Genomic DNA, 27,642 nt, shown 5'->3' on the forward strand with positions numbered 1-27,642 from the left:
ATTGACATTTTACAATCAAAGGGAACATCCCCAATAAATGGGAACATCCTCTAATAAGCTCACTAAACAAATATCAGTTCACAGAAATGTTATTTCATTTGTACAAGTGGCATGTTTATATTGAACAGGTTATTAAACAGTGGAATAAAGCTATTTTTAAACTATTGGAAAGCACGGAAATTGTGTGTATTGAGATTAACCCAGACATTAGTTGTCTAACTTGAACCTAAAACACTTGTAGCCAGTCTCTGCATTCTCCTTATTCCACAATAAGGGGAATGTCAACACGCACGCACTTTGCTGTTCCTCAGCGCCACTCCCCCTCCCTCCCGCTGAAATTATGAATGAAAAGCGTAGTAATCATAGATAACACGGCAGGGTCCGTGACAGTTTGTTTTCATCTGATTTCAAATAAACAAAGTCTTTTTAAGAATATTAAACTTTTTCCGCCAAATTCAGATGATAAATACAATTTTTAAGCTTGTAAAGGCATAATTATAAGAGGCAATTTAACGTCACAGCAGGCATAACAACAGCCGGTGTTTCTTGTGAGGGTTTCCCCGGGAAACAAACACAATACACACAAATGCATCACAGATTATTTTGTGGTATTTGAAATCATGTACGCAGCTCGCGACGTAACTAGGAGTCTAGTGGACGGTATCAGTACTACAAGTAAAACAAATGAAACAAAAATAAAAAAAAATTTAATTAATTTTTTTTTAATTAATTACGTAGTTTATAAATTAATATGAGGGCCGCAGAGGAGGTGGGGGCCGCCATTTGCCCATCCCTGCCCTAACGTGTAAAGTTATACAAGCATTTTGTACCAGTGCTTTTCACAAGTAGACTCTTGCAGGCCAGAGTAGCTGGAGTGATTCAACAAGAACAAAACATTTAACATTTAGTAAAAGGAAAAGAGAGTTCACTGAAGACACCAGGAGGGTCAGAGCAGGAGGAAGAGGAGGAGATGAAGACATTAGTGAAGAAGAAGAAATGTATGTGAGCCTTGTGAGGAATAAAGAGGAAGTGTCAGAGAGAGGGCCAGAGCCAGGGATCAGGAGGCAGATGAGACTCCAGCTGGACCACATGGTATGTTCTTATTCTCCTTACATGTTCCATTACAGCAGCACAATCTAGCAGCTCTTAGTATTGACACATATTTATTGAAATGTGTTGCTGCACGGGTCACCTTTAGCTCTCTGAAGAGATGGGTGATGTCATTTGTGTACTTCATTATAACTAAATACTTTTACTGTACTTACAGTAAACAGAGTTCTAGGGTATCATGAGTTCTTCCTGCTGTTTTATACTATATGTTAGTTTGTTTGTCTGAACACCTTGTTTCTCTTGTGCATTAAGAACACTTGTGTTAGGCCATGATTTAACAATAAATAGGTTTTATACAGTATAAAATACCACGTACTGTCCACCCTCCCATGCCACCCTGGCATGACCTCTTGCCCCCCCTTTGCCACCCCATGTCAAATGTGCTAGAACCGCCACTGCCCGGCCCGGCCCACCCAGAATACACTTTAAAGTGAATAAAAACAGCAATTACTCACAAACACAAGGAGAAAGCTTCTACTTTACACCACTGTTTGGTTGTAGAACTCTTTATATATGAACAGTCTAAAGTTGAATTTAGTGACTAATGGCGCATATTCAGCGCAACCGAGCTCTCTCTAATCATACTGTCAATGCTGCTTCCGGTTAGCAACCAATCCGCGACGCCTCCCTGGTTACCATGGTGACGACAACTGCTAACTTTCTGTCCGCTAACTAGTCAGTGAAAGAAGCAACAACAGCGAAATAAGACACGGATTGTAAACTTGACTGTAATATTTGTAAGTAGTTGTTTGCTTCCGTCACCAGGGAGTCGGGTGGATTTATTTTGAAAACACTTATTTGCAGGTTAAATGGCTTGTTAGTCGACGTCAGAGAGCTAGGTAGCTTAAGCTAAGCGTTAGCTCGGAGGCTAATCCAGAACACAAGAGGATTCAGTTGTTAAGTTAGTTGTATATCCTCCAAGATGAGTGAGCAGCTGAGGTTCATCGTGGAGCAGCTCAACAGAGAGCCGTTCAAGAAGAGCTTTAACCTGATCACGTTTGACTCTCTGGACCCCATGCAGCTGCTGCAGATCCTCAACGATGTTCTGGCTGAAATAGACCCAAAGGTGAGAGACTAGCTTCAATAAGATCAGTGTGACATGTTGTAAACTATCAGTCTGTGGGTGGTATTCTTGAATTAATCTGAACTAATGTGTCTGCATAAAAACAGGATAATATAATAACCATCACAAATATAATACTGGGAAAAGATCCATTCAGCATGACGAGGACTATTATTTTGGATACCTAGGTAGCAGATAATACATCTTCTGTACTTTATACATTTTTTGTTTTGGGTCATCGTGCAGGATGAGTAGACGTATTGTACTTTAAGTATATTTTGATTCTAATACTTGTGTACTTTTACTAAAGTCACATTTTGAAATCAGGACTTTTACTAGTAGTGGAGTATTTTAAGACCATGGTATTTGTACTTTTACTTAAGTAAAGGATCTGAGTACTTCTTCCACCTCTGGCTATTTGCTGCAACCTATAGGTGGACATAATTATGTATTAATTGTACTTTACTTGAGTATCTGCATTTTCTGAGACTTCTACTCCACTGCGTCTCAGAGGCAACTTTTTGTGTGTGCAGTAATGGGGCTGGAGAAGTGTGTATTATATTCATTTATGACACAATATTCTAAAGTTGCCCTATACGCACTTGTATAAAAACATATTTAGTATTTTGTCATTCAGGGTTCTTACGGTCATTAAAAACCTGGAGAAGTCATGGAAATTGAAAGTGCTAATTCCAGGCCCTGGAAAAGTTACGGAAAACAATATTTTTCCCAAACTTTTAGAAAAGTCATGGAAAATTAACTGAAGTTGCATCAAATATAATTTGTTTTATCTAATCGCAGAACTAGTAATACTATAATGATAATAAATACTGTATCGTATAGTAATGAAACGTAAAGTGGCATTTAACTGACGAGGTATTTTGCTGGTGAGAGATTTGAGTTGCTTTAGCTGTAGAAGCTAATATGTGTTAGATAGGCACATGTTTCATATGCGGACCTTATTTTCCTGTTCCGTGTTAAAATAAACCATTTTCAGTGGTACCGCTGAGAAAGAGTCATTTTTTTGGTCATGGAAAATGAGGTAAAGGTCCTGGAGAAGTCATTGAAAATCATTGGTGAAAGAGTGTATGAACCCTGGTCATTTAACTTCTGCTGCTTGACTTAAGGATGAATGATCTCTAATGAAATAAACATTAGCCACAGAAGAGGTTCAGCCGTTTCAATGAATCCTGTCCTAGTGCAACGTTCTTTACTGACTGACCTCTTCCACCTTCCCCTTCTGTCTTCAGCATGCTATGGATATCCGTGAAGAACTGCCAGAACAAACCATAAGGAGAATGTGTGCTCTGCTGGGGATGCTGAAGTACAAACCTCCTGGCAACCCGTCTGATGTGTGAGTTCAAACATCCAACGAGAACTCCACCAACCACACCTCAGTGACTCAGCTCACTCCCACTCCCACCTGCTACGTTGCAGTGAACATCTCATATGGGCCGCCATCTCTAACCAGGGAGCTATCAGGCGTCCCTTTTTTATTATTTTTATAATGTACATATTTGTATAGAGAACTGCACAATCATTCAAATGCCTTTGGAGATAAGCAAATGGCACTTTTTACAGACAGGCAGGCAGGCATTTCAGACACGAGAAATAAACAGTCCAAAATATTTCTGAAATAGAAATAAAATAGCATTAAAAAGTAAAAAATATATATATACCTGTGGAAATACACATTTCAGTAACAAATATAACGCAGGGTATTATTTAGCACGAAATGGATTATTGAATATGAAAATGAATATAAATGTACAGTGGTAAGAGTAATGTTATATCTGGTCCTAGTGATATACCCTTTGCTTCTCCTGGTGTTGCAGGAGCAGCTTCCGGCAGGGTCTGGTGAGCGGCAGTACGCCCGTGGTTCACCCCATCCTGCACTGGCTGCTGCAGAGACTCCCTGAGCTGAAGAAGAGAGCCTACCTCGCTCGCTTCCTGGTCAAACTGGAGGTGCCCGCAGAGTTCCTGCAGGACGACGTCATCAACGACACCTCTCACCAGGTCGGCAACATATCTCACGTTACATTTCATAGAGTTAGAAATAACCTTAAGAAGCAAAAGAAGTCATTCATGTTGTGTGTCTACAGTATGAGGAGCTGGTGGAGAGTTTTAAGACGTATCATAAGGAGTGTGAGCTGCTGAGGACTTCAGGCTTCTCCACAGCAGAGATCAGGAGGGTGAGAAACACTTGGTGACTCTTACCATCTATGAAGCAATCTTTCATGCAAGAAAATACTCGTTCAGTCTCTCAAATATGGAGATTTGTTGCTTTTTCTGTCAGATATTAAAGTGAATATCTTTAGGTTTTTGAATGACAAAACAAGACATTTAATGAAGACTTGGTCTTTGAGAAACTTGGGATGGACATTTTCATAATGTTCTCACCTTTTAAAGACCAACTGGTTAATGGCTTTATCTAGATTTGATTTCATAAGACAATGCAAATAATTGTGAGCTGCAGCCCTTTGTGTTTGCAATGTGTAATAAATCATTTTGATGAATAAGTTTTCAGTTTATGTAATGATATAACGATGTACCTTCTGAAGCCTAGTGGTCCTGCACTCACATGATCCCTCTTTTGTCCAACGACAGGACATCGGAGCAATGGAGGAAGAGAAGGACCAACTCATCAAGCGTGTGGACAGGCTGAAGAAGAGGGTGAGTCAAACTAAATGCTCTGAAGGCTTTGGGATTTACTGAGGAATGAAAACATGACCCAGGCATCACTACCAGCTTCTCTGATAGAGCTGCCAGGCTGTGGAGTGGAGAGCCGTTTATCAAAGCCCGGCCAAAAGGTCAAAGCTGACTCTGGTGGAGAGGTGTCTGGGTATTTCTGCTCTCCTGATGGTGCAGAGTCATATACAGTACACACACCTCCTTTACTCAAGTAGAAGTACAGATACTCGTGTTTAAAAATACTCTGGTGAAAGTAGAAGTACTGACTAAACTTCTTTACTCAAGTGAAAGTAAAGAGGCTTTGAAGTGTACTTCAGTAAAAAGTACCCATAACTAGCAGCTGTTTTAAAGAGTACCTGACCTCCCTTTATATTAATAGAACAATAATGTCATTGTTAGCTAATGAATGTTTCCATGGTGACCAACGGCAACATGACAACGTTTCCATTGGTCCCTCTTCTTTAGAGAAGACCAGGAAGTGATGGATACACGGATCGTGTTCCAACCAATAGGCACGCAGTGACTCTAAAGAATAATGACCACGCACCAAACACACATTCAGACTAAAGGAACCAGCTGTTTGGGAAATGAGAGAAGTAGAAAGTACAGGTATTTGGGTTCAACATGTAAGAAGTAGAAAGTACAGGTATTAGAGTTCAACATGAGAGAAGTAGAAAGTACAGGTATTTGTGTTCAACATGAGAGAAGTAGAAAGTACAGGTATTTGGGTTCAACATGAGAGAAGTAGAAAGTACAGGTATTTGGGTTCAACATGTAAGAAGTAGAAAGTACAGGTATTTGGGTTCAACATGTGAGAAGTAGAAAGTACAGGTATTTGAGTTCAACATGTAAGAAGTAGAAAGTACAGGTATTTGTGTTCAACATGAGAGAAGTAGAAAGTACAGGTATTTGAGTTCAACATGTAAGAAGTAGAAAGTACAGGTATTTGAGTTCAACATGTAAGAAGTAGAAAGTACAGGTATTTGGGTTCAACATGTAAGAAGTAGAAAGTACATGTATTTGAGTTCAACATGTAAGAAGTAGAAAGTACAGGTATTTGAGTTCAACATGTAAGAAGTAGAAAGTACAGGTATTTGAGTTCAACATGTAAGAAGTAGAAAGTTCAGGTATTTGGGTTCAACATGTAAGAAGTAGAAAGTACAGGTATTTGAGTTCAACATGTAAGAAGTAGAAAGTACAGGTATTTGGGTTCAACATGTAAGAAGTAGAAAGTACAGGTATTTGAGTTCAACATGTGAGAAGTAGAAAGTACAGGTATTTGTGTTCAACATGTAAGAAGTAGAAAGTACAGGTATTTGAGTTCAACATGTGAGAAGTAGAAAGTACAGGTATTTGTGTTCAACATGAGAGAAGTAGAAAGTACAGGTATTTGAGTTCAACATGTAAGAAGTAGAAAGTACAGGTATTTGGGTTCAACATGTAAGAAGTAGAAAGTACAGGTATTTGTGTTCAACATGAGAGAAGTAGAAAGTACAGGTATTTGGGTTCAACATGTAAGAAGTAGAAAGTACAGGTATTTGTGTTCAACATGAGAGAAGTAGAAAGTACAGGTATTTGAGTTCAACATGTAAGAAGTAGAAAGTACAGGTATTTGGGTTCAACATGTAAGAAGTAGAAAGTACAGGTATTTGTGTTCAACATGAGAGAAGTAGAAAGTACAGGTATTTGTGTTCAACATGTAAGAAGTAGAAAGTACAGGTATTTGAGTTCAACATGTAAGAAGTAGAAAGTACAGGTATTTGTGTTCAACATGAGAGAAGTAGAAAGTACAGGTATTTGAGTTCAACATGTAAGAAGTAGAAAGTACAGGTATTTGGGTTCAACATGTAAGAAGTAGAAAGTACAGGTATTTGTGTTCAACATGAGAGAAGTAGAAAGTACAGGTATTTGGGTTCAACATGTAAGAAGTAGAAAGTACAGGTATTTGAGTTCAACATGAGAGAAGTAGAAAGTACAGGTATTTGGGTTCAACATGTAAGAAGTAGAAAGTACAGGTATTTGTGTTCAACATGTAAGAAGTAGAAAGTACAGGTATTTGAGTTCAACATGTAAGAAGTAGAAAGTAAAAAGTCGTCAGAAAAATAAGCAGTGGAGTAAATACTGATACCAGAAACATGTGCTTAAGTACAGTAACGAAGTATTTGTACTCCACTACTTCCCACCTCTGTATTTCCTCCTGGATCCTCTAGGTGGACTCAGTGTCCAACCATCAGAGGATGCTGGATCAGGCCCGGCAGCTGAGGGTGGAGAAGGAGAGAGAGGAGTCGCTCACCCACCAGAAGCAGGAGCAGAAGAACCAGGTACACTGAATCTGAATATTCGTCCAACAGAGGGGAAATGTTCAGAGTTACAGGCTAACAAAGACAATATTAAAGATAGGAGGTACACAAATAACACGTTACAAAAATACACATTCGGGTGGACAACAACGAGTAGCATTAGCAGTATTTAAAAAGTATCATAATTGTAGAAAGTAGCGTGATTTTGCTTTGTATGTATGTAACCAAATCAAAATGGCAATACAACAATTCTGAAAGATATAGAAGGTAGTGGGATAGCAAGCCAGATAGTGTCTGTCTGTCTGTCTGTCTGTCTGTCTGTCTGTCTGTCTGTCTGACTGTCTGTCTGTCTGTCTGTCTGTCTGTCTGCCTGCCTGCCTCTCTGTCTGTCTGTCTGTCTGTCTGTCTGCCTGCCTCTCTGTCTGTCTGCCTGCCTGTCTGTCTGTCTGACTGTCTGTCTGTCTGTCTGTCTGTCTGTCTGTCTGCCTGCCTCTCTGTCTGTCTGTCTGTCTGTCTGTCTGTCTGTCTGTCTGTCTGTCTGTCTGTCTGTCTAACTGTCTGTCTGTCTGTCTGTCTGTCTGTCTGACTGTCTGTCTGTCTGACTGTCTGTCTGTCTGTCTGTCTGTATATCTGTATATCTGTCTGTCTGTCTGTCTGTCTGTCTGTATATCTGTCTGTCTGTCTGTCTGTCTGTCTGTCTGTCTGTCTGTCTGTCTGTCTGTCTGTCTGTCTGTCTGTCTGTCTGTCTGTCTGTCTAACTGTCTGTCTGTCTGTCTGTCTGTCTGTCTGACTGTCTGTCTGTCTGACTGTCTGTCTGTCTGTCTGTCTGTCTGTATATCTGTATATCTGTCTGTCTGTCTGTCTGTCTGTCTGTATATCTGTCTGTCTGTCTGTCTGTCTGTCTGTCTGTCTGTCTGTCTGTCTGTCTGTCTGTCTGTCTGTCTGTCTGTCTGTCTGTCTGTCTGTCTGTCTGTATATCTGTATATCTGTCTGTCTGTCTGTCTGTCTGTCTGTATATCTGTCTGACTGTCTGTCTGTCTGTCTGTCTGTCTGTCTGTCTGTCTGTCTGTCTGTCTGTCTGTCTATCTAACTGTCTGTCTGTCTGTCTGTCTGTCTGACTGTCTGTCTGTCTGACTGTCTGTCTGTCTGTCTGACTGTCTGTCTGTCTGTCTGTCTGTCTGTCTGTCTGTCTGTCTGTCTGCCTGCCTGCCTCTCTGTCTGTCTGTCTGTCTGTCTGTCTGCCTGCCTCTCTGTCTGTCTGCCTGCCTGTCTGTCTGACTGTCTGTCTGTCTGTCTGTCTGTCTGTCTGTCTGCCTGCCTCTCTGTCTGTCTGTCTGTCTGTCTGTCTGCCTGCCTGCCTCTCTGTCTGTCTGTCTGTCTGTCTGTCTGCCTGCCTCTCTGTCTGTCTGTCTGTCTGTCTGTCTGTCTGTCTGTCTGTCTGTCTGCCTGCCTGTCTGTCTATCTAACTGTCTGTCTGTCTGTCTGTCTGTCTGCCTGCCTGTCTGTCTGTCTGACTGTCTGTCTGTCTGTCTGTCTATCTAACTGTCTGTCTGTCTGTCTGACTGTCTGTCCGTCTGTCTGTCTGTCTGACTGTCTGTCTGTCTGCCTGCCTGTCTGTCTGTCTGTCTGTCTGTCTATCTATCTAACCGTCTGTCTGTCTGTCTGTCTGTGTTCAGCTGTTCCAGGCGGAGCAGCGTCTGCAGAGGGCGAAGCAGCAGCTGAAGGATTTGCGTCAGGCTGCAGCAGATGCAAATCCAGAGAGTGAGTACCTGAGGAGTGGGAAGGGGGGGGGGGGGGGGGTGAAGGACAACAGATGAAGGTCGCTCAGCTAATAGACCTTCATCTGCTGAGACCCTGTAATGACTCTGATGTTTGACGGGTCCTAATGGAGCTAATCTAATGATGAGAGTGTCTCCTCTTGTTCTCATCTGCAGCCAGAGGACAGATGAACACATTAACAGTTACTCAAATCACCACTGTGGTGGAGCCGCACAATTAAAAGGCACTTACCACAATTACTGACCTACGGAAGTCCTGAGAGTCGTATCAAAACAAAGCCTAGAAATTATTTCCTGGGATTATGATGTAAAGGAGTCAGTTTTTCCCGGCTGGAGTGCACCGCTACCACCTTGTCTTAAAGGTAGGGTAAGAATGGAGAAACCAGCTCCAGTGCGCTAGAATTTGAAACTACGCAGCCGAAAAAAATCTGCTCCTTCCTTCAGACTTCCTCACAGAGCCCCTCCTCCAACACACACGAACGCGCACATGACCAATGAGGGCACGAGATAAGTTTGTGCACAGATGGAAGGCTGACAGGCAGGTAGGCCATCCAGTCATTTTAGCCGGGCCGGCTCAGATGATTGGTCGTGCTTTTTACAGCGCCACGGCTTCCACAGATTACATTACATTACATTGCATTTAGCTGACGCTTTTATCCAAAGCGACTTACAATAAGTGCGTTCGACCAACAAAATACAAACTTGAAGACAACAGAATCATATAAGTACATCAGGCTTCATAGAGCAAAAACATTTCAAGTGCTACTCAACTGGCTTTAGATAAGCCAGTCCTTTGTTAGTATATAAGTGCTTTGTTAATAGTTCTATCGCTCGAAGTGGAGTCGAAAGAGATGAGTTTTCAGTCTGCGCCGGAAGGTGTGTGAGCTTTCTGCTGTCCTGATGTCAATGGGAGCTCATTCCACCATCTTGGAGCCAGGATAGCAAACCCATGTGTTTTTGCTGATGGGAACTTGGGTCCCCCTCGCAGCGAGGGTGCAGCGAGCCGTTTTGTTGATGCAGAGCGTAGTGCACGCGCTGGGGTGTACGGTTCAACCATGTCCTGGATGTAGGAAGGGCCAGATCCATTCGCAGCATGGTACGCAAGTACCAGTGTCTTGAAGTGGATTCTAGCAGTTACCGGAAGCCAGTGGAGGGAGCGGAGGAGCGGCGTGGTGTGGGAGAATGTAGGAAGGTTGAAGACCAGACGAGCCGCTGCATTCTGGATGAGCTGCAGAGGTCGGATGGCACATGCAGGCAGACCAGCCAGGAGGGAGTTGCAGTAGTCTAGGCGTGAGGTGACGAGAGCCTGGACCAGAACCTGTGTCGATTTCTGGGTCAGCTGGGGACGCATCCTCCTGATGTTGTAAAGCGTGTATCTGCAGCAGCGGGTTGTAGCAGCGATGTTTGCAGTGAAGGACAGGTTGTTATCCAGGATCACACCCAGATTCCTTGCAGTCTGGGTCGGGGAAACAACAGAGGTGCCGATGTTGATAGTCAGGTCAAGAGAGGGACAATCTTTTCCCGGAAGGAAACGCAGGTCAGTTTTGTCAAGGTTGAGCTTGAGGTGATGATCAGACATCCACTGAGAGATGTCAGCTAAACAAGCAAAGATGCGTGCGACGACCTGGGTCTCTGAGCGGGGAAAGGACAGAATTAATTGGGTGTCGTCAGCGTAGCAGTGGTATGAAAAACCATGCGGGCTAATGACAGATCCGAGCGAGTTTGTGTACAAGGAGAAGAGGAGGGGACCAAGAACAGAGCCCTGAGGGACCCCTGTAGTTAATTGACAAGGGTCGGACTCGGACCCTCTCCAAGTAACCCTGTAGGTGCGGTCTTTGAGGTATGAGGTGAGGAGGGAAAGTGCAGAGCCTGAAACTCCAAGTTCTTGAAGAGTGCGAAGGAGGATCTGATGATTCACCGTGTCGAATGCAGCAGACAGGTCCAACAGGATGATGACAGAGGAGAGGGAGGCTGCTTTAGCATTGTGCAGTTCCTCAGTGACAGCAAGGAGGGCAGTTTCTGTGGAGTGACCTGCCTTGAACCCAGACTGGTGCGGATCCAGAAGGTTGTTCTGATGGAGATAGCAGGAGAGTTGTTTAAAGACAGCGCGTTCAAGTGTTTTAGACAGGAACGGGAGGAGAGAGACAGGCCTGTAGTTTATAACATCAGACGGGTCGAGAGTGGGTTTCTTCAGGAGAGGGTTTACTCTCGCCTCCTTGAGACTGTTTGGAAAGTGACCAGAAGTTAGAGAAGTGTTGATGAAATGGGTGAGAAACGGTAGAATGGTGGTTAACAAAGTCGCTTGACAGAAGACATTTTTTTATGGATTTGTTGTCAAAGAATTTAAGATACTCGTTGCTCTCGGGATGTGAAGAGCATTCCATGCAATATAACAACAAGTGTTTGTGAAGTGAATTACCTTCCCCACCTTTAAGAATGCACCCAAACCTGTTTTCTACATGTTTGCTGACGAATTTTTGTTTAGGGACCTTAGAAATGTTGTCCAGGAACTAATATTCACCTGTTCTTACAGTAAGTCATAAACACAGAAGAGGTTTTACCATTTTCTAACTTCCTTAGAAATCTGTATTGATCTGTGAAACACGTTGAAAAAAGTTGTTGACAGTTAGATATATTGTGAGTTACTAATCGATGTTACATTACAGTCATGTCTTTCTTTTGGATAGTAAGAAGTGTGTGGGAGAGAAACTCCCTCTGGAGGGAACACAGGACTTGTAGCCTTGCAGACCATTTACATGCACTCAAACCTATAGAACACACTAGAGGAAAGAATAGAGCCTCTGTCCAAAAAAGTAGTGTGAGTGCAAGACATCACTTGTGTTCTATCATAGTGCTTAGAGAGCATACTTAAAAGATATCCAGGTGCAGAAGGACACACACTTATCTCAAAGTGCTTCATTAATGAGCCCCGTCTCTTCCAGGCCTAATGAAGAGGCTGGAGGAGGAGATCAAGATCAACTCCTACATGGTGTCTGAGAAGCTCCCCAAGGAGCTGGAGGCCATGAGGCGCTCGGTGCAGTACCTCCAGAAGATATCGTCAGAGCCCGCCATGGGTCAGGCCAACCTGCAGGAGCTGGAGGACAAGGTGAGCACGCGGGCTTCGTCTATAGCAGGGGTGTCAGACGGCCACATACAGAACATATACGAAGGTCTGGGCCGCTCACTAGAGGTATACAGCCTCATGAGTTCAGTTATAAGTTAGCAAACTCAATCAAAAGCAGGTAAATGATGCTCGTGAGTGTTACCAGCTCATCCATTAAAACAGAAGCCTCAGATTGATGATAATAAGGAGGAATATGAAGGCTGTATTTCAAGCTTGTTATGGAAATAAGTTACTGGGCTTTTTTTATCAACTAAGATTTTGAATTGACTGCTTTTTTTGTTGAAAAGTGATCTTATTACCACATGTGTGATATATGTTTTGTCTATACAATATAAGACAAGCACAAGTTTCATTTGTGGGCTGTATTCCATTATACTTTTTGAATTTGCTGAGGGCCGATTCATAATGGTCCGCGGGCCGCATTTGGCCCCCGGACCGTAGTTTGGACAACCCTGATCTATATAACAATGAAAAGAATACATTTTATTTATAAAGGCGCCTTTCAAGGCTCTCAAGGTCGCCGTACACAAAACACAAGTTAAAAAAAACACTACAATATAGTCACTCAATAAAAACAGCAAAGCAGAGGGTGTGCGATGTGATCAGGGTGAAGAGACGTGATTTTAAAATATCTGACATTAAACATTATCCGTGTGCATGTGATGTGTCAGTGTGTAAGTTAGTGTGTGAGTTAGTGTGTGAGTCAGTGTGTGAGTCAGTGTGTGAGTCAGTCAGTGTGTGAGTCAGTCAGTGTGTGAGTCAGTCAGTGTGTGAGTCAGTGTGTGTGTGAGTCAGTCAGTGTGTGTGTGTGTGTGTGTGTGTGTGTGTGTGTGTGAGTCAGTCAGTGTGTGTGTCAGTGTGTGAGTCAGTCAGTGTGTGTGTGTGAGTCAGTCAGTGTGTGTGTGAGTCAGTGTGTGTGTGTGTGTGTGTGTGTGTGTGTGTGTGTGTGTGTGTGTGTGTGTGTGTGTGTGTGTGTGTGTGTGTGTGTGTGTGTGTGTGTGTGTGTGTGTGTGTGTGTGTGTGTGTGTGTGTGTGTGTGTGTGTGTGTGTGTGTGTGTGTGTGTGTGTGTGAGTCAGTGTGTGAGTCAGTCAGTGTGTGTGTCAGTGTGTGAGTCAGTCAGTGTGTGTGTGTGTGTGTGTGTGTGTGTGTGTCAGTGTGTGAGTCAGTCAGTGTGTGAGTCAGTCAGTCAGTGTGTGAGTCAGTGTGTGTCAGTGTGTGAGTCAGTCAGTGTGTGTGTGAGTCAGTGTGTGAGTCAGTCAGTGTGTGAGTCAGTCAGTCAGTGTGTGAGTCAGTGTGTGAGTCAGTGTGTGAGTCAGTCAGTGTGTGTGTCAGTGTGTGAGTCAGTCAGTGTGTGTGTGTGTGTGTGTGTGTGTGTGTGTGTGTGTGTGTGTGTGTCAGTGTGTGAGTCAGTGTGTGAGTCAGTGTGTGAGTCAGTGTGTGAGTCAGTCAGTGTGTGTGTGAGTCAGTGTGTGTGTGTGTGAGTCAGTCAGTGTGTGAGTCAGTCAGTGTGTGAGTCAGTCAGTGTGTACGTCAGTGTGTGTGTGTGTGTGTGAGTCAGTCAGTGTGTACGTCAGTGTGTGTGTGAGTCAGTCAGTGTGTGAGTCAGTCAGTGTGTACGTCAGTGTGTGTGTGAGTCAGTCAGTGTGTACGTCAGTGTGTGTGTGAGTCAGTCAGTGTGTGAGTCAGTCAGTGTGTGTGTACGTCAGTGTGTGTGTGTGTGAGTCAGTCAGTGTGTGAGTCAGTCAGTGTGTGAGTCAGTGTGTACGTCAGTGTGGGTATTGTGTGGTATTTACCTCCATGCATTACATCCATCCCTGTGTGTTCGTCTCTGAACGCTCTTCATTGGTCACAGATTAAAGAAGCCGACTCTCAGATCAATCAGCTGATAGAGAAGAGGATGATGAGGAGTGACCCCATGGACGACAAACTGACGCTCTACAGGCAGCAGGTGATGCATTTCATCCTTTTATCTATTTTCGTCTTTTGCCAATTTTACTCAAGTAACATTTAAAAAAAACACGGGCAACAGCTCTGGTGGACATTCCTGCTGTCAGCATGCCAATTGCACGCTCCCTCAAAACTTGCGACATCTGTGGCATTGTGCTGTGTGATAAAACTGAACATTTCAGAGGGGCCTTTTATGGTGGCCAGCCTAAGGCACACCTGTGCAATAATCATGCTGTCTAATCAGCATCTTGATATGCCACACCTGCCACACTACCTATAAAGCTCAAGAAAACATGACGTGTTGCGTTTCCACTCGGCGTAGTTCCGGCTAGCGGGTACTTTTTCACAGTTTTCCTTCTCTCCAAAATCGAAGTTCTTTCCGGGCCAACAACCGGGCTGAGTATGCTAAACTAGTGAGAGAATCGCTGGCAACTACAACAAGATGAACATATTTGACCGTGATTTGATTGTAATACACGTTTCAAAATGATGCAGAAGTAACAACATACCGGTTAGTAAAAACCATGAATTAATGCTTTGCCAAGTCTGCAGACAGACGGCAGGCGTGTTTTCTGAATGGAGCTTGGCTAAGCTAACGCAGTATATGCTCCGACCGTCCACACTCACAACAACGGCCTATCCATCCATCTTCTCCCGCTTATCCGTGGTCGGGTCGCGGGGGTAGCAGTTCCAGCAGAGAGCCCCAAACTTTCCTTTCCCTGGCGACATCAACCAGCTCTGACTGGGGGATCCCAAGGCGCTCCCAGGCCAGCGAAGAGATATAATCCCTCCACCTGGTCCTAGGTCTACCCCTTGGTCTCTTCCCAGCTGGACGTGCCTGGAACACCTCCCTAGGGAGGCGCCCAGGTGGCATCCTAACTAGGTGCCTGAACCACCTCAACTGGCTCCTTTCGACGAGAAGGAGGAGCGGTTCAACTCCGAGTCCCTCCCTGATGACCGAACTTCTCACCTTATCCCTAAGGGAGACGCCAGCCACCCTGCGGAGAAAACCCATCTCGGCCGCTTGTATCCACAACAACGGCCTATACAGACATAAATAAACCAGCCACTGTATTCTCCATGACACAGACAGTCTGTGGTTTGTACTGGTTTCACTTCTGTCTAGTTTCTGAACAGACATGAGGAGCTGTGAGCTCTGAGGGCTAACAGCTAACGGCTGATGTTGGTTTTGTGTTTCGCATTGAAGATGACGTCACGGCTCCGCCTACACTGCGTTACTATAGTTACTGCCCCAGTTCCTAAACTGTAATGGAAACTAGTTGATATTTCTTTCCCCGTAACAACATGCCTATAGCTCAATTACCTCCACTCTCGCACACATTCATAATTCAATACAATACAAAGGGGCTTTATTGGCATGACCACATTTTAAACATAGTATTGCCAAAGCATTCCGCACGAGGCGTTATAACAGGACAAAACAAAAATCAACACTAAACATAAATGTTAACACTATGTTATCATGTCTGTGTATCAACTGTGATGTGATGTGACTGTTGCAGGCATCCATCATCATGCGGAGGAAGGAGTCGAAGGCGGAGGAGCTGCAGGAGGCGAGGGAGGAGCTGGTGTCTGCAGAGAGGGACCTGAGGGGGAGGAGCCAGGCTCAGGACTCTGAGGGGGGGGAGATCATCCGGACAGACGAGGTACCCTGCCCTTTTAAAGGTTACTTTAATAATGCATTATAGACATAGAAAGTGCTACCAAAGATATGACTGTTGCACTTCTTGAAATAAACAAAGTATCAAGTGAAACTCAACTGGCTTTGTGTAACAGACGAGATGCTTTACAGTTCGTTTAACAACTGTAGGAAGACGTAGAGTATGAACTGTGTGTAGTGTAGTCAATGGTTTTCTGAACGTGTTAGGGTCCACTACAAAACACGTCTCACTCTGTAAACCAAATACTTATCCTATTTAGTAGCTTTGAAGGCGTTATAAGTCATTTAATAACGCATTAAAGACATAAGGGTCATAGAAAGTGCTACCAAAGATAATTCTGATGCAATTTTTGTAACAGAGACAAGATGCTACAGAGTCCATTTAGTGTGTGTGTGTGTGTGTGCGTGTGCGTGCGTGTGTGTGTGTGTGTGAAAAGCCATTCCTTAAGTTCTGATGATTGACGTTAGAATGAATGTGTGATTTTGCTTTGATGTAGGTTTTGAACCGCTCTGATCTCATAAATAAAAACACATCATTGAGAATTATTGATTTAATAAATAGTAAGGATGTGGAGTTTCTGAAATGGTCAGGGTTGGGAGGGTTCCTTTAAAAATGTAATCTGTTACAACTACTTCAGACAACAGAACAACGTGACCTTAGAAAATACAGATATTTAGGATCAGAAATGATTGTATTTAAAGGACAACCTGCCTTTCAGGAAGCAGCCTTCAATGAAACACATGAGCATACTTTATACTACAGCTTAAAAAAAGCAGAAATCTGAGCTGACAGAAAATGCTCCGTTTTAGTTTATCACACACAGTTAAGCTCACACACACAATGTTATGACCAAATATGACCTGCTGAATTAAAAACAGAACAAATGAAGCAAAGAAAGTGAAAACCATGAAGCAGATTCAGGCAGTAGAGATTCACACTGTCTACAGAACAGCTCACAGAGACAACATCTGATCCTTTACAGCAGTGTTTCTCAAACTTGTTCATACCAAGGACACTTAACCAATAAAAAATCACTCGCTGACCACCTAACTCCACAAATATCAAAAATCACATCGTTTTTCTAGAACAGATTACAATGGTACAAACAAGTGGCAACATGTGTGACGAAGGTGTTGCGCTGGGCTGTATCATGCAATCGAAAGTGAAACTTAAGCTCGCTTCATTGCGGAGATATTCCCGCGAGAGTGGGGAAAACTTTAATTTATTAATTTATTTAAAATGTGAAATTGTACCAATATACTCACGGACCACTAGGGGGCGCTCACGGACTAACACTGTAATCCTGATAGTGATCCCCAATGTTTAGAACAGTAATCAGATTGTTGTTGTAAGGGAGTACAGTTACGTTATCATGGTGAGCATTGGTGGATTTGCAAACCACAGAAGACGCAGGAGGCTATTTCAGTTCTTTATCCAAACACTGTCTAACGTTACGTTCCCTCTTCCTAACTCTCCCACACATTCCCATGCAGAGCCACAAATAGAGCACAACGGAGAATATCCAGAGCAAGGAGCTGTAGTGAAAGACGGCCTTTTGTCCCTCGGCTCGTTTAAGTCAGCTGGACACATAAAACAGACACGGGGCATAGAGCCTTTTGTCTTCATTTACATCCCGTGACGAGGATGTACTCTCGCAAGGTCTGCCGTCACGTCGGGGAGAAAGCCTCGCGCTGTCACTCTCTTCTTCTGCCCGTGCATACATTACAGGGATGGATGGGATAGTTAGAAAAGGGCCTGTGTGACGTACTTTATTGTCAGGGTATTACAGTAGATGAAGATGGGCATGCAGCAGTTTGGAGAAACCGGGAGGAAGCTGAGCAACAGAAGGAGGCAGCAGCAAAGGGATTTTAGCTTCTTAAAAACAAGGTAAGAATGGAGAAACCAGCTCGAGTGCGCGAGAATTTGAAAGTACGCAGCCGAAAAAAATCTGCCCCTTCCTTCAGACTTCCTCACATACTTCATTCACACCAACGGTGTTTCGGGACGGTTCGGAGCTGGAGCTTGAAAAGCACCGGGTTTTCCTGTTCACACCGCAGCGGAGCCGCCTCTTAGCTCCGGAATCCGGTTCCTTTCAAGCACCAACAAATTGTCCGGCCAGAGCAAAAGCACCGCATACGTCACGCTAACGTCGAGGCGGGGGCGGGGGCGGGATCAACTCCTGAACAACAACAACAAGCCCGCGTTTTACCCAGTTTGTACACAACGATGGAGAAACTTAACAAACAGCAGTGGTCCACTGAGGAGACCAGCTACCTGCTGGGAATCTGGTCTTCCGAAGAGGTACAGAGGAAGCTGGAGCACAAGCGGCCATTGTTGTTGTTGTGTGAGCTGTGAGGGGTTTCCGTGCGGTTTGGCTTTATGAAGCAGGCAAGCAAACGGTTACGTCATGACGCAAACGATGACGCAGCACCAGTCGGACTCTGGGCGGTGTGAAAAGAGCCGGAGCTAAACCGAAGAACCGGTTCTGAACCTGAAAAGCTCTAGCACGGAGCTTGAACCGGAGTTGCGTTGGTGTGAATGAGGTAACAGAGCCCCTCCTCCAACACACACGAACACGCACATGACCAATGAGGGCACGAGATCAGTGTGTGCCCCGATGGAAGGCTGACAGGCAGGCAGGCCATCCAGTTACTTTAGCCGGCTCAGATGATTGGTCGTGCTTTTTACAGCGCCACGGCTTCCACAGATGACATTTTTTAATGTATTCATTGCTATCGGGACGTTAAGAGCATTCGATGGAATATAACAAAAAGTGTTTCTGAAGTGAATGACCTACCCCACCTTTAAGTGTAACCTATATTCATGGTTTCTTTTGCGCTTTACATTGCTGTCAGAGAACACTTTGTAAAGGGGGAAATTAAAACTCACCTGTAAGAAAACATGAATGCTTTTAGTAGTTTTAGAACATGGGGTAGTCCTGCACTTTAGCCATTTGTGGTTGAACCTGAGAATGATTATAATATGTCCTCCAGAAAAATCCAGACCAAAAGAATGTACCTGAGAAAACACGTAAGAAAAATATAAGTAACTCACGGGAGAATTATATTTAACCTCGCAAAAACATTTTCTTTCCCTTTTTCACAGGGACCTAAAAAGATTGTTCTGGTAAAGACCTCAGCTGTGTTTTTACCATGGATGTATAGAACTGGATACAGCGTGGGAGGCGGGATCTCGTTCATTCCTGTGAGAGTTGCTCATTGGCGCATGAAGACAAAATGGCCCAACTTTTGAGAGAGCGAAACGTCACGAAAGTATTCATATAATCCGTTCTTATGGGTAAAGGTAAAACTCATGTAGTACTGAACACGTCACATGAACGTGCCGGGCGGCGTGGTCACGTAGAAATAATGCAGAGGAAAATATCTCTCGGAATAACGTTATTAGCACATTTTACAACTTGAGTACCGAATGTTTTTAATAAGGGCTATACACGTGTTCATACTGGGTAGTTTATTTAGTTTAAAAAAAAATATCCAACGATATACAGACGTCTCTTTCCCAATGTTAGGGCCCAGCGACTGATACGGAAGTGTAGTACCGCCGTTTGGCCACAACGAATATTTTCCACAGAGTCCGGCGCACTTCCTGGGGGCTTAGTTTTTACCTGTTCTCAAAGTAGCAGTGTTTAGGATGTAGTGGCACCTAGTGGTCAGGTCGCAGATTGCATCTTACTGAATACCCATGCCATTCTCTGAAGCCAGAGTTCAGCAGCACTGTAAAACATGGCACACTCCATGGAAGAGGATATGTAGATTAAAAAGGGTGCTTTTAACTAGAACATACACATCACTATTGTTAGTGTCAGGTGATTACAGACTCAATCAAAGATGTTTTATAACAAAACATCTCCTTCCCAGGGATTCTGTAGGGAGGATTTTGCAGCAGAAACAAAACAAAAGCACACATTCTGGACATAAGGAAGTTAAATATAAGTGGAAAACACACTTCCAACATGTTTACTCTGTTCAGAAAGAGAAGAGAAAGCAATTATATGAAAACATGTAGTGTAGGAGAAGTTCCCCTTTCTTTCAGCCACTGTTGATGTAAATCTGAATCAATTATAATAATGTCTATTAATTAATTGGAGGCTTTGAATGTGACGGTAAGTCTGAGCGGGAGCTGTTTGGAGAGACAAAGAGGGCTCCTTGATAGAAAACGTTCCGTCGGCTGCAGCTTATCAGCCGGTGGAGATGATCACTTTATCTGAGGTATTTTCCATTGTGCCGTGTCATCACATGCCAGCCACCAACTGCATCTCCTCTGGGAGCCATGGAGAGCACTTTATCAGCCTCATCGCACGGTTAAATTTAGTCTGAAAGCATTTAAAACACCATCACTGATCTCGGCGTGCCTGCTCTGCGATATAATACTGTAAGAATAGAGCGGCTTCTGTACAGTACGGTATTTCATTTTCCTGAAAAACGTCCTGGAAGCAGAAACGCACCATCCTGAGAGTCCTGAGAAATACACTTCCAGCTACAGTCGAAACTAGGGATGTAACAATCACGATATTGAAAAATAAAGGAAACGTTTTTTTTTTTACTTGATTTGTTTTTTAATTAAATAATAGATCTTAGTTGTACAGCATTTTAGTAGGATAGTAGTATTTTAAAGTGTCAACAATATAATAATCAGACCCTGCAATAGAATAAATCAAGCTTCACTTTAGCTTTTCAAGTAACTCAACTCTAACGAGAGAGAGAGAGAGAGAGAGAGAGAGAGAGAGAGAGAGAGAGAGAGAGAGAGAGAGAGAGAGAGAGAGAGAGAGAGAGAGAGAGAGAGAGAGAGAGAGAGAGAGAGAGAGAGAGAGAGAGAGAGAGAGAGAGAGAGAATTGTGTCTGAAACAAGTGGCAGTTTACCAGCAGTTGTTTTTGGGACACTCTGTCGGGAACACTGTTCTACTCTTCCGTGCTAATTCCTCCTCTCAGCCATGTCTGCCCTTGATGTCCCAAAATACACAAAGAATAAATGTTCACACACACACACACACACACACACACAGAGCTTCACGGATCCCCACAGGACATGGAGCACATTCTGTGATTTCTGGGGCTGTTCTCTCGTGTGCATGTTCATTTATAGCCGCTCTTCATTGTGGAGGAGTTTGACTGTGAGGGGGGGAAGGAGGGGAGGGAGGGGAGGGGGGGAGTGACTGCATCTCTCCCCTGCCAGATGAAGCTGTTTTGCCGCACATATCTGGCTGTGAGTCTGAAAGGATCGAGTGACGGTTTCAGGCCATTGCATGTCCTCTAATCCCTCCGTCAGCCCATTGTCTTCTCCGGTGGCCTTTCAGAGCGCTCAGCTGTGCCGGACACCAAGCTGTCAGATATCAACTCTCCTCATGCCTCGTATTCAAGCTTCTCCATGGTCCTGATGCTAGCAGGCACACCAACATCGGTTTCTAACATTGATGTATACTACTGATTTAATACTGATATATATATAAAGCTGCTGTAATCTATATTTCTTAATAAGAATGAATCGAAGGACTCTCTTACACCAACGGCAAATCCCTTGTATGTGTCAACCTACTTGGCAATACACCCGTTTCCTTTTGGCTCTGATTCTCTCCCGTAACTCTGCAGTGCTCTGTCCTTCAGCCTGTTTTTTGGGGATTTAGATCCCGCAAATGTACTGCTTTGGTGTTCCTGTGGCTGTGAGGTGTTTGGTTTGTACTTCAATAGGAAGGTTGTGGGTTCGATCCCAGCCCCTGCAGTCAACTAGTCGATGTATGTTTGGGCAAGAGACTTCTTCCCCAAGTTGAACTGATGGCAGGAACAACCATGTCTGAATGCTATCTTCCATGCGCAGGTGGCTCCTTGCAGGGAAGCCCCTTCCTCTATGGATGGTTGTGAACGGGTGAAAGCTGACTTGTAAATGTAAAGAGCTTTGGAGGGTCGTAAAGACTGGAGAAAGCGCTAAATAAATGCAGTCCATTGGTGCTGTACACTCTACACTACCTGACGAGCACCAAATGTCCAGTAGCTCAACAGCTAGAGTTTCCATTGATGAATTGCAATAGTTTTCAGTTTCATTTCAAATGTGTTCAAAGTCCGCCCAAACCAGGATGTGAAAATGAAAATTGCATTATTTTATATATATTATTGCGTTTCCCTGCTTTTTCAAGTTCCACGTGCCGCCTGAATATCATTTAGTTAACCCTTTTGATTTGAAGTTAACATTGAGTCTGTTTCTTTGTTCTCTCAGGTGAAGCGTTTGGTGGGGAAGCTTCGCGGCAAGTCAGCGATGCACAAGAAGAAGCGCCAGGAGGTCTCTGAGCTGAGGGCAGAGTACGGAGTCCTGCAGAGGACCGAGGAGATCCTGAAGCAGAGACACGAGACCGTGCAGCACAAACTGGTAACTCCTACGTCTTACATCTGATATGCAACAACTAGGACATCTTTAACATGTTGCTCCACTTCCTATGTCACATGTAGGCTCATTAAATACATCTCTAGGCTTATGTTAGGCGTTTAAGTAAACCTTTAGGATCCTACAGAGTCATGAACAAAACTACAGGTCAAGTAAACTTTCCTAAATGTTGCAGATTGACATTTCAAGGCCACATTAACCTTTCTTTATGTTATATCCAGTGTGCACTATTCAGAAAGTTGCTATAAAGCAAGGCTTTCTGACAGGAAGTAGCAGCCATCTTGGGTTTTAGTATCAGTTTCATATCTCTCCATCTTTCACATATTCCCAACGGGCTAAGAATAAAATGCTGAAACTATAAGTCCAACAAATAATAATAACAACTACTCTGAGTAATTTCAAATGCAAAAATGTCCAAGAAATATGGAGAGTTCCTGCTTTTCTCTGTCTGAGTATTTTTTAGTTTTGTACTCCAAGAACCAAACATTAAGAGACGTGACCTTGGACTTCAAGAAACTGGAGTGGACATGTTTCATTAAGTTCGACATATATTAGATTTAACACCCAAACGATAATCTGAAGACAAATCGATAATGAAACCAATCATAATTTAAAACTCTTCCTGGGTCTTCTCCAGACAGCACCAAAATGAAATGGGAGAATTATATTGGGTTTTGTTCTGTGTGTGTTCGAGCGGCCAGTAAGAGCTCACTTTTGGTTTACCCCCGGTTTTTAAAACGTGAAAAAGGTTCATCGATACGATAATACTTTAATGGTCAGATCAAGTCTGAAATGTACAGGACGAGCTCTTGGCTAGCGTTGGATTTGGACTACAGAAATCCCGCTCACTGCCCTCTATGCTCCATATCACCCCCAATAGGCGCTTTCACACCGGAGTACTTTCTCCCGTACTTTTCCCGTCTAGTTCCGATAGTTCCTGGGATTTTGCGTTCACACCAAAAAGAGAACTTAGTTCATGAGAACTTTTACCCCATTTTTAGTGCCTGCTAGAGAGCAGGTACTTTCCTTTGATTGGCTGGGCGAATTGCAAACCACGCCCCGTAAAAGTTTTGTAAAGCCGCCATTGTATTTACTGGCATTAGCATTATTAGCATTAGCCCCGCGCACCAACGGAGAGAGAATAACTTATGGCAACACAAAAGAAAACATGCGGTGGAGATGAGGAGGTGCCGGTGATGAGGAGGTGCCGGTGATGAGGAGGTGCCGGTGATGAGGAGGTGCCGGAGATGAGGAGGTGCCGGTGATGAGGAGGTGCCGGAGATGAGGAGGTGCCGGAGATGAGGAGGTGCCGGTGATGAGGAGGTGCCGGTGATGAGGAGGTGCCGGAGATGAGGAGGTGCCGGAGATGAGGAGGTGCCGGAGATGAGGAGGTGTCGTAGATGAGGAGGTGCCGGAGATGAGGAGGTGTCCGGTGATGAGGAGGTGCCGGAGATGAGGAGGTGTCGTGATGAGGAGGTGCCGGAGATGAGGAGGTGCCGGAGATGAGGAGGTGCCGGTGATGAGGAGGTGCCGGAGATGAGGAGGTGCCGGTGATGAGGAGGTGCCGGAGATGAGGAGGTGCCGATGATGAGGAGGTGCCGGTGATGAGGAGGTGCCGGATGATGAGGAGGTGCCGGTGATGAGGAGGTGCCGATGATGAGGCGGTGCCGGTGATGAGGAGGTGCCGGTGATGAGGAGGTGCCGGTGATGAGGAGGTGCCGGTGATGAGGAGGTGCCGGAGATGAGGAGGTGTCGTGATGAGGAGGTGCCGGAGATGAGGAGGTGCCGATGATGAGGCGGTGCCGGTGATGAGGAGGTGTCGGGCGGCAGTATACGCCGTGAAGTTGTTTGCGGCCTGCCAGTAAACCCAAAGCAGAAGAAGAAGTCGTGACGTCAGCGGCTTTATTTGCGTAATCCTCCCTCAGGGACTTATTCCGGTGTGAACGCGATCGGCTCTTCCATGGGAACTAAGTACGGCAAAGTACTTGTGAAAGCGGCTATGGTCTCTTTACCCAGTATCCCCAGCCTCTCTCCGCTCTCATCCTCCAAACGTGCCGTTCTCTCTGGATCTCCTGGTTCCTGCGGTTTGTTTTTAGCACCGGAGAGTTCCTGGAAACGGCTTGACGCCTGGTTGCGGTCGCAGCACCCGACATGTTGACAGACAGCAGCCCTGATGCAGGCCGAGCGTCTATTCCTGACGGACGCTCATCCCTTTTGTCTCCAGCCCTCACGGGATTTGTTGAATTGCTTTTGAGTTTTTCCCTCTGCTCACACGTCGAGCCGCTGATGTGCGAGAGCCTCATTTCTCAGCCGAATGTTCTTCGTGCATCTTTTGTACCGGAAAAGCAAAAGACAAGCGATGAAAACGATCGGGTAGCTCTGGCTCAAAAACTGAAATGTGCTGTCAGTGTTTTTCCTGCGTCGAACAACATCCCAAAAATCTAAAATATCTCAAAATATGCGTGTTTTAAATGGAGCTGCAAAGATAAACTGATAGAAAGCTTAATAATTGCCTAATATTTTTGATAATCCGTTATTATTTTGAATGCAAAATTGTAGAAAATACAGTTTTTAGTGGAAATATCCTACTTATTTAAATGTATGTCAGATTAAAGTGAATATATTTGGGGTTTGACTCACAAGACATTTCAAGTCATCTCCTCGGACTTTGAGTAAAAAGGATGGCATTTTTTTATATTTTCTGACATTTTATCGACCCAACAATCAGATGAATCAATAATAGCAATAATCGTTAGTTCCAGCCCGAGCTCTGCATCTGTTTTCAACGAGTTTTATATTCTGGTATCTCACAGAAAAAGGAAAGCCTTCAAGCCGTGAAGTATCTTAGGTGTAGCGTGTGCAGCCTTTTGATTTCACTTCTAAATGTACTGCATATTCCCTCTTGAGCTCCCACGTGTTTTCTGTTGTCTTTAAAGCAAGCTATGGAGGCGGAGAAGGGCATCTCGGGCTACAGCGACACTCAGGAGGAGCTGGAGCGAGTGTCGGCCATCAAGAGCGAGCTGGACGAGAAGAAGGGGCGAACGCTGGACGACATGTCAGAGATGGTAACACTTTACTCTCTGATGATGAGGACGGGATCAGAGCTGTCCGGTCGCATCTGTCTGGATGATAAGGCAGCTTAACTATCATACACTTAGTCACAGCTAGCACCTGCTGCTTTCTCTGCAGACTTTAAAGGTGTCATGGACTTGTTAAGAATGTCTAAAAAGGACTAGACGTTATATTTAATGTGTTTCAGAGAAATATATAATTGTAATCCTCTGGTCTGCTGTCATGGTGTTGTATCCCCTTTGAGCATGCATGTTATTAACTGACTTTATTCCATTTTTAGGCCACATTTTAGTGCTTTTTAACTCTGTATTTCGTCCTGGGACGTCTGGATCTCAAGTTATCAGAGAAACAAGATGAGCAAATGCAAGCTGACAGCGGCCGAACCTCATCAGATTTATTGAAACTGATTTATTCTACGTCTTGTTCGGGAGAGGAAGAGACCGCTGAGGATAATTCAGCTGCAAGTTAAACCTCCTAAACCGAACAATGAAGAAACCCTGAGTTTCCTACTTTGCAAAATGAACCAAAAGCAGCAGTTAGTCATCTGGGAGAAGCTGCATGCTGTGATCCCACGCTGCCTCACAGCCACGCCACTCTTTCTTCATTGTTCTGATTGAAAGCTGTGGAAAAGTACACATCCTTTGCTATTCAGTGTGTCCTCTGTCCTTGCTTCTTTCAGGTGAAGAAATTAAACTCCATGATAGCGGATAAGAAGTCGGCTCTGGCTCCCATTATAACAGAGCTGCGGTCCCTGAGGCAGTGCTGTCAGGTGAGAGTGTGTGTGTGTGTGTGTGTGTGTGTGTGTGTGTGTGTGTGTGTGTGTGTGTGTGTGTGTGTGTGTGTGTGTGTGTGTGTGTGTGTGTGTGTGTGTGTGTGTGTGTGTGTGTGTGTGTGTGTGTGTGTGTGTGTGTGTGTGTGTGTGTGTGTGTGTGTGTGTGTGTGTGTGTGTGTGTGTGTGTGTGTGTGTGTGTGTGTGTGTGTGTGTGTGTGTGTGTACAGGCTCCATTAGGTAATCATTTACATAGTCCATAAATAAAATGCACAATGGGAAAGCCCCTCCACATCGCAGGTCTAAAGCGCAGGATTAGATTTTCCGACACGTATTCCAGGAATCGCTCTTCCATCTCCGGCCAAATGAAGAGCTGCGACGCGAAGACGTAAATAGACTGAGAGTTAAACTGCTCCGAGGGCAGCTGGGAGGACGAAGATCTGCTCTCTGTATCCGTCCCAGATCTCATACTGTGCGCATGTGTCTCTCAGCTCCGCCGTTTGGACAGCTTTATTTATTTTATTTTTTTACATTTTTCTCTAATGAGAAAATGTGCTGCACCACACGCCTCCCCATCCATTCATGTATGATAGGTGTGTAACGTGTACTTGTAAAGCGCCTTGATGCGAGGTGTGAAGCTGGGCGGAGTGGCGCAGTGGGCTGTGCGTTGATCACCAATCCAATCCACTTTATTTCTATAGCACATTTAAAAACAACAGAGTTGAACAAAGTGCTGTACATCAACAACTGTGTAAAAACATAGCATACATACATAAAAAACAGACCGGACATGAAACGGATGTAAAACACGAGACACCAGACCAGAAGCCACAGACTGAGAAACTCTCCGACATGACGTACACACAATACAAAACACTAGTAAGATACTAAATGTAAACGCACAAGTGTCACCTGGTCTGTAAAAGCAAGAGAAAAGAAGTGGGTTTTAAAGGAGATTTACAAACAGGCCGAGTTGGAGCAAGTCTGACCTGGAGGGGCAAGTCTGACCTGGAGGGGCAAGTCTGACCTGGAGGGGCAATCCGTTCCATACTCTGGAGCTGCGACAGCAAAGGCTCCGTCTCCTCGCCGCTCTCACCTCGATGTATGTGTGTATTTTGTAAAGCGCTTTGAGCATCTGGAAAAGCGCGATAATAAATGTAAGGAATTATTATAATTATAACAACACACCTGCCCATACATATTTACCCACACATTTAAAAACAAGCATAACAAGAAAAAACTGTATTAGGAACATTATAAATAAATAAAAATAGCAAAACAATTGAAATAAATGTGAAAGAAATGACCCGGATTTATTTATATCTTTAAAAAAATAAATCATTGTTGAAATGCCTTTTTTTAATTCACATCTGGACAGGAATCAAGCCAGGAGTATGAGGAGAAGAAGGCTCAATATGAAAGCTGTACGGCTGGTCTGGAGAGCAACAGATCGAAATTGGACCAGGTACAGTTATCAATCACTAGATCAAATATAGCCAACAATTGAAATCTATTTATATAAGTTTCTCTAGTTTTTTTGTATATTTTGTGATGTTTTGGGTTTTCCCCAGGAGGTGAAAGCACTGAGAGACGACACGTCGCAGGAGGAAAACAGATATCATTACATCAACTCCATGTCAGAGGTGAGTTTATTTTATTACAATTTCATTCTTATTGCATCTGTTGGATACACAAATAGATGACCGGGCAAT

The 27,642-nt window shown here is 44.0% G+C and overlaps 1 protein-coding gene across 1 annotated transcript; it reads left to right on the top strand.

Annotated features, from left to right (window-relative positions):
* Window positions 1–1,744: 1,744 nt before the first annotated feature.
* ift81 (intraflagellar transport 81 homolog) lies at window positions 1,745–27,573 on the top strand (the record flags this gene model as incomplete). The annotated part of the gene is made up of 15 exons (XM_034079632.2): window positions 1,745–2,176; window positions 3,424–3,527; window positions 4,009–4,189; window positions 4,276–4,365; window positions 4,781–4,846; window positions 7,075–7,185; window positions 8,841–8,925; window positions 11,885–12,048; window positions 13,920–14,015; window positions 15,538–15,681; window positions 21,925–22,074; window positions 25,026–25,154; window positions 25,841–25,930; window positions 27,309–27,395; window positions 27,502–27,573. Coding segments are annotated over exons 1-15 (1,713 nt in total), but the record flags the coding sequence as incomplete, so codon positions are not given.
* Window positions 27,574–27,642: the final 69 nt, after the last annotated feature.

This window comes from Pseudochaenichthys georgianus, unplaced genomic scaffold (genome assembly GCF_902827115.2).
Source record: "Pseudochaenichthys georgianus unplaced genomic scaffold, fPseGeo1.2 scaffold_670_arrow_ctg1, whole genome shotgun sequence".
NCBI lineage: Eukaryota > Metazoa > Chordata > Actinopteri > Perciformes > Channichthyidae > Pseudochaenichthys > Pseudochaenichthys georgianus.